Below are 7,018 nucleotides of genomic sequence, written 5' to 3'. Positions count from 1 at the left end.
GCAAGCGTTTGGTGGACGCGGAGAGCCGGTATCCAGAGATCGAAAAATTGGCCTATGCGCTAGTAGTGGCGTCAAGGAAGTTGAAGCCTTACTTCCATGCACATACAATTGATGTCTTAACAGATAGTCCTTTGAGACAAGTCTTACATAAGCCAGAGACTTCAGGGAGACTAATGAAATGGTTGATTGAGCTAAGTCAGTTTGATATTGTATACACTCCAAGGGCTTCCATCAATGGACAGGTGCTGGAAGATTTTATAGTAGAGCTCACCCATCAGCCGAATGAAGGAAGGAATGAAGAAGGAGAGCAGCCTGTTACGGAGGAGGAGCTAGGAGGTTCAGAGGAGTGGAGTTTGCACATTGATGGGGCGTCGAATGAAGGAGGATCAGGAGCGGGCATCATGATGACAGGGCCCGAGGGACACAGAATGTACTGCGCAATCCGATTTGGGTTTGAGGCCTCCAATAATGAGGCAGAGTACGAGGCGCTCCTAGCTGGCCTGTGTCTAGCCCAGGAACTGAGAGTAACGCGCCTTCATATCTTCAGCGACTCGCAATTGGTAGTATGCCAGGTAAAGGGGGAGTACCAGGCAAGGGGACCCAAGATGGCAGCCTACTTGGAGAAGGTGAAGGGCCATCTCGGACGGTTGGTGGCATATACTATAGAGCAAATCCCTAGAGAGAAGAACACCCATGCCGATGCACTCGCAAAGCTGGCATCTACCAAGGATAGTGATGTCTTGGAATCAATACCCGTAGAGTACTTACCAAAACCCAGTATCGAAGGCGCGGACGTGCACATGATTAGTGCCCCGAGGAAATCATGGACCGAGCCAATCAAGAGGTACCTGGAAGAAGGAACCTTGCCTGCGGATAGAAACGAATCCCGGAGATTGGTGTACAAGGCCGCAAGATACACCCTGGTAGATGGGGTCCTTTACAAAAGAGGATTCTCAATGCCCCTCCTGGGGTGTGTAGAAGAAGAGGAGGCGTTGAGAGTGTTACAGGAGATACATGAGGGAGAGTGTGGCAACCACGAGAGCAGACCCTCTACGGCTAGGAAGGCCATGAGACAAGGATACTACTGGCCTTCCATGGAGAAAGATGCGCATGACTTTGCCACGAAATGCGACAAATGCCAGAGGCACGCCAACTACCCTCGGAAACCCCCAAGTGAACTGACCAGCATGACCAGCCCCTGGCCCTTCGCCATCTGGGGGATAGACTTGATCGGTGCTCTTCCTACAGGCAGGGGTGGAGCAAAGTACGCGGTGGTGGCAGTAGATTATTTCACTAAGTGGGTAGAAGCGGAACCCCTTGTGAAGATAACCGCCAAGCACATCACCTCCTTTGTCAACAAATTCATTGTGTGTCGATATGGAGTACCCTACAAGATTATTTCCGAAAATGGTACCCAGTTCGAAGGAGGAGCCTTCGATGAATATTGCAAGGAAAGAGGCATAAGGAGGAGTTTCTCCGCGGTGGTGCACCCCCAGGCCAATGGGCAAGTGGAAGCCATAAACAGGGTCCTTAAGAAGAACTTGAAGACAAAGCTGGAGAAGATGAAGGGAGCCTGGGTAGATGAGCTACCAAATGTGCTGTGGGCCTACAGGACCACCCCACGCACGACTACTGGGGAATCCCCATTCTCCTTGGCCTACGGGTGCGAGGCCGTGCTCCCAGTCGAGATGCGAGTCGAGTCCCACAGGGTACAGGCATATGGGGACGAAGCCAACTGCGTAGCCCTAGCCGAAAGCTTAGACATGCTGGAAGAGAAGAGAGAAAAAGCCCAAATGAGGGTGGCAGTATACCAGCAGCGCGCCGCAAGGTACTACAATTCGAGGGTGCGAGAAAGAACTTTCAGAGTGGGCGACCTGGTGCTAAGGAAAGTACTCCCAAACACACGAGACCCAGGCGCAGGAGTGCTGGGGGCGAATTGGGAGGGGCCCTATCAGGTTGCTCAGTACACCCCCCGAACACTTACAAGCTGGCTCGCATGGACGACACCCTCATACCCCGAGCATGGAACGTGGAGCACCTGAGGAAATACTACCAGTAAGGCGCCCATGTTCGATGGTAAAAGAACAAGTATTGCACACTGCCCTAATATGATAGGGAGAAATCAAAGAGGTTACTTAGATAGCCTCCTAAGTACGTGTGAGTCTTTTATTTTTGTTTCATATAAAAACTTCAGATGTACCATTGCAACTATTTGTATGAGACCGTTTATTATGAATGTGATGAATGGAACTGCATGTTGTGGGTAAAACTGTTCAACCTCATGTATTATTTTCCTTCGCTGCATGGGCATCAGCCAAAGTGCCTGCTGAAATCAATTTCACCAGACACTTGGGGGGCAGGATAGGAGGCGACAACAGGCAGCTAGCCAAGGGAACCGAAAAAGGGCCCTATAACAAAGGATCCTAAAAAGGGACCCCTTGCCCTCCTAAAAACGAGGCCCCTAAAAGGGACCCTCTACCAAGAGGACCCTCAGCCCTCCTAAAAAGGAGGCCCCTAACAAAAAAAAAAAAGAGGGCCCTCTACCAAGAGTATCCTAAAAAGGGCCCTCTATAAAGAGGAAGTAACCCAAAATCAAAGAGACCCCCTATACTAGGGCCTTAAACGAAGTCCCTACAAGGCATCCCTTGGGATCACAAGGATTAGCTACCCTTATGAACACCAAGGGAGGCCATAGGAACTTACAAAACAAAAAAAACGTATGGTGACGACAATAATAATAAGTCTGGAGCGGCCACCAAGCCGCCTAGCCAAAAAGGGTCCCAAAGGAGACCCTTGTAAAAATAGTACTATGAATAATGACGAGAAGGATGCTTCTCGCAAAGAAATAATAAGCGCGCGCAAGAAAAACATAAAAGGATAGCTAAGACCCAAGGGGTCAAAATATCCTTATAAAAGCCACCAAGAGGCACCAAAAGAGGTCCCAGTGAACCCTCTCACATGGGTTCCAAAGGACCTCCAGTCTGATAGATAAAAGAGGGGAACCAACCAAACCCCATCATACAGGCTTAAAAGGGCCTCAAATGCAATAGAACAAGAAATAAACAGCAACATATGTATTTATACATTAAAAAAAAAGGAGTTCTCGGGATAGTACAAGAGCTACCAATAGAAAAGTAGCACTGATAATGAGGTTACAAAATAAAATTAAAAAAAAGGGAGCTAGACTATTTCAAGGTCTCTTGTAGTGGGTACTCCACCAGGCCGCTCGGGCAACGGCCTGTTCGCCAAAAGAGGAGAAGTCGAAGTTGGGATCCTGCCTCCACACATTGTAAAGAGCACGATCTATAGACTTGCGCTCGGTTATGACCCTCTCCGCCTCCAAAGAAGCCTTCTCCGCCTCCAAAGAAGCCTTCTCCGCCTCCAAGGAAGCGTTCCTCTCTTGAGCCGACTGTAGTTCAGCACTAAGGGCCTCAACTTTAGTTTCCAGTTGGGTAACCCTCTCCTGCGACCCGAACGCAGCGGCCTTGGCCCCCCGGAGCTCGCGCTCCAAGCATTTAGCCTTGCCCTTCAGCTCCTTGATCTTGGCCTTCAGCTTCTCATTCTTCGAGTCCAACTTGGCATACTTAGTCCGGGCCTTTGACAATTGGACCTTGGTTGCGCTAAGCTCATTTTCGAGCCCCTGGACCTGGACTATGAGGCCGTCCCTCTCAGTGGTAGATGCGGAGAGGACACCGGACGAGTCAGCATGCCGAAGAGACACGATGTAGACCTGCACAAGAAAATCAATGGCATCAGCGATAAGTAACAAAAAGAAAAACACGTGTACATCTATGCATAATACTAATCAACGCAAGGTGCAAGATCTCACCCAGGCTGCGACGCGCCTTAGCATCTCCCCGAGGTCTGGTTGAGTCACATTCCCTAGGCCCCTCCAGTCGGAGACAGGGAGACTCGCGGCTATTGGAACGAAACGCTGCCCATAAACTGAGGCCATCCTAGTCACCCAAGGCTCTGCCTCCACGCTAGGAACATCTGGTTGGACAGGAACGGATGACCCACTCGCCGAAGCAGGAGGAGGCGCAGAGAAGGGAAAAAACTGGGACCCTGGTGCATTAGAAGGGGGCTCCGCGAGGTCGACATAGTCAGCGTCTGGTATGCCAATATCATGAGGGACCTGAGGGAAGACGTTCATGCCATCAAGGCCAGGAGGGGCGTAACATCCCGCTGCGGCCTACGGGTCCAGAGATGGAAAAGCCATGCCCTGGTCATGTGGGCCATAGGGAGGGCATCCCCCGGGGAACGGGGGGGCATCCTCCATCTCCTCCTCGGCCTCACCATCGTGTAGGGACGGCTCAACCGGCGTAGCCGTAGCCTTCTTAGACACAGTAATTGACCACAGGAACTTGGGGTCAAAAACCGGGGATAGCTGGTGGAGGGTAAGGTTCGTCACAGTAAATAGGACCGTCGCCTTCTTCAGGGCGACATCTGCATCTATAAGGTTGTTTATAGCCGTCGCCTCTGTCCCAATGACCGAAGGATCAGCGAATTGCTCTGCATGATCCACGCCAATGTCAGCACAAGCAAAGGTACGAAACAGTAAGTTCTAATAAGAAAAAAAAAAGAAGGACCAAGGTACTTACTAGGGCCGGAGCGAAAGTCCTCACGAACTGAGAGAGGGCCCTTTACCCAGAAAAAGTCTTGCTTCCAAAGCCCTGGGTTGGACACCGAGCCCTCTATCAAGGGGAGATCGTTGTTGGCCTTCTGCAGGTAGAAGAAGCCCTTGGACTTGTGCACCGCCATGAGGTTGTACAGGGTATGCACCTCTTGCGCCGTCGGGGCACGCTCGACATTCTGCTTGAACCAAATGAAAAGACAACTTAAAGTCAACCAACTGTTGGGTGACAGTTGAAGAGGGGCCAAGTCGAAGTAGTTAAGAACTGCCACAAAGAACGGGTGCAAAGGAATGGTGCCACCCGCCTTCAAAATTTGCTCGCTCAAAGCTACAAAACCCATCTCAGGGCAGTCAGCCCGACAGGTCTCCTTAGGAGCGTATAGGGCGTATTCCGGAGCAATGCGATAGTGCTTCACTATCCCCTTCAATTTGTTCAAAGATACATGGGACACTAGGCTGGATGCCAGTAGAGGGGCGTCGTCCTCTTCCTGGACAGACACCTGTCTGCGTGCTCTCGGCATATCTGCAAAATCAAAAGAAATATGTGAGGAAGAGGCAGAACACTTAACCCTCCATTTTTTCTTCCTAGCAAGAGTTTTCCATCGAGGGAGCGATGGCGGAAGCGCTAAGCTAGGATAAACTGAAACTAGGGGCTGGGGATAGGAGCTAGCGGCCCCATGACTATCATTAGACGAGGAAGGAGTGGGAGGTTCTGGCGGAATGTGTCCCTCCATAAATTCTAACTCCCATCGCAATTCGAAAAGGGTCGTCCTAAGACGCGCTATATGGTCACTAAGGCCCAGGGGTGAAGGTCCTCCATCTCCCCTTGACACCGAGTCAATTTCGCTCTCTACCACCCAAATTTTACGCCTAAGATCAGCCATGCACTCTGAGGTGGCGGATGCAGGCTTGCCTCAAAGAATCATAGTCCTGGTAAGGGTTGCCCTCAGGGGACTCTGAGTCTGAGGACAGGTCAATAAACTCAACCCTTGGGGGTATGTCAGACGGGCCGTCACTGGCCATGAAACCACGTCCCAACAGCAAAAAGGGGCTCACGTATAAATGAGGGGAAGGCTACAAAACACAAAGGAATAGGCTTAATACCTCTAGATGCAAACGCCCTAAATGGACTACTACAGGGTATATATAAAAAAAGGAGGAGGGGCGTGCATATGGTCAAACTCACTACAAGCTCGGACTAATGTACCCCATCCCGAGTACTGCTAGTTTGGACCCGATAAAAAAAATAATAATAATAAATAATTAAAAAGGAGGAGGAAAGAAAATATACCTCAAGCGATTAAAAGAACGAGGTCGGGGTCCAAAGAAGGTCGGGAAGCGAAAAGCACCAAAGCGTCGAAAATGCGCGTCTGCAAGAATTAACCAGAGACGTGTGTTAGTCATAAAATATACACACCAAGAAATTAGCTCATATGTAAAAAAAAAAATGAAAAAATGAAAAAGTGACGAAACTATGGAAAAAGTGTGGTTGTGGGGGATTGAACCCTTTACCTCTTGAAAGGAGCAAGGGTCTAACTACCACTAAGCCAAGGAAGTAAGGTGTAAATATTAAGCCATGCATGAAGGCCTATTTATAAGAACCAAGATGAATAGTCTACAATAGCACCTAAAGGTCCTCTCCTAGACTAGGGGGCAAGTGTTGATGCTCAAAAACTCATCAAGGGAAAACACGCGGTTTACAAGATACGGATGCTAAGGCGCGAGGCGACATGGCCTTGCTCGGCCTCGCCAGCCCATGCCACCAAGTGGCCTCGCGAGAAGGCCTCGGCCGCGCCTTCCAAGTGGCCTCGCGAGATGGTCACGGCCGCGCCACCCGAGTGGCCTCGCGAGATGCCTAGGCCATGGCCTCGCGAGATGCTAAGATGTCATGGCCTCACACGGCCCCGTTCGGATGCTTAGGCGCGAGGCGACATGGCCCCGCTTGGCCTCGCCAGCCCACGCCACCAAGTGGCCTCGCAAGAAGGTCTCGGCCACGCCACCCAAGTGTCCTCGTGAGATAGTCTCGGCCGCACCACCCAAGTGGCCTCGCGAGATGCCTAGGCCACACCTCCCAAGTGGCCTTGAGACCCCTATGCTTAGGAGACCCAGCGCGAGTCAAATAGGACATACTTGTACGACCAAGTACTGAGTACGGATACCAGTGCCAGTGAGGCTGCTGGGGTAAGGATCATGGTCCGTACGTCTACGGCCATAGGTCAGAGCCGACACCACTACCTCCTGCGCCACTACGCCTGCCACCACACATCTCATCGAGGGTACAGACAAGTGGTGGAGACGTCCTCCTGACACCTGCTCCTGTACGGGATGTACAACCACGACCTCTGAAGCCACTCCCCTGACACAGTACGTATGTACCACTTGGTG

At 51.0% G+C, this 7,018-nt stretch overlaps 1 protein-coding gene across 2 annotated transcripts; it reads right to left on the bottom strand.

Moving 5' to 3' along the window:
* Window positions 1–2,851: 2,851 nt before the first annotated feature.
* LOC133816481 (uncharacterized) lies at window positions 2,852–6,554 on the bottom strand. Of its 2 annotated transcripts, none has more exons than XM_062248951.1 (2): window positions 3,830–6,554; window positions 2,852–3,730 (listed from the first exon to the last, which is right to left on the bottom strand). In XM_062248951.1, exons 1-2 carry the CDS (start codon window positions 4,151–4,153, stop codon window positions 3,191–3,193), a joined length of 864 nt encoding a protein of 287 aa, XP_062104935.1. In that variant the 5' UTR covers window positions 4,154–6,554; the 3' UTR covers window positions 2,852–3,190. Both variants share the same exon structure in this region; 1 of them encodes a protein (XP_062104935.1).
* Window positions 6,555–7,018: the final 464 nt, after the last annotated feature.

The sequence above is a fragment of the Humulus lupulus genome, chromosome 1, assembly GCF_963169125.1.
Source record: "Humulus lupulus chromosome 1, drHumLupu1.1, whole genome shotgun sequence".
NCBI lineage: Eukaryota > Viridiplantae > Streptophyta > Magnoliopsida > Rosales > Cannabaceae > Humulus > Humulus lupulus.
The sequence above is the reverse complement of the archived record's forward strand: the minus strand, read 5'-3'. Positions and strand labels throughout refer to the sequence as shown.

Excerpts from the sequence above, each read along its gene's own strand:
- LOC133816481 (XM_062248951.1), bottom strand. The coding sequence starts at position 4,153 with ATGAACGTCTTCCCTCAGGTCCCTCATGATATTGGCATACCAGACGCT. Across the intron at positions 3,731-3,829 it reads TAAGGCGCGTCGCAGCCTGG|GTCTACATCGTGTCTCTTCG; the intron begins GTGAGATCTTGC and ends TTTCTTGTGCAG.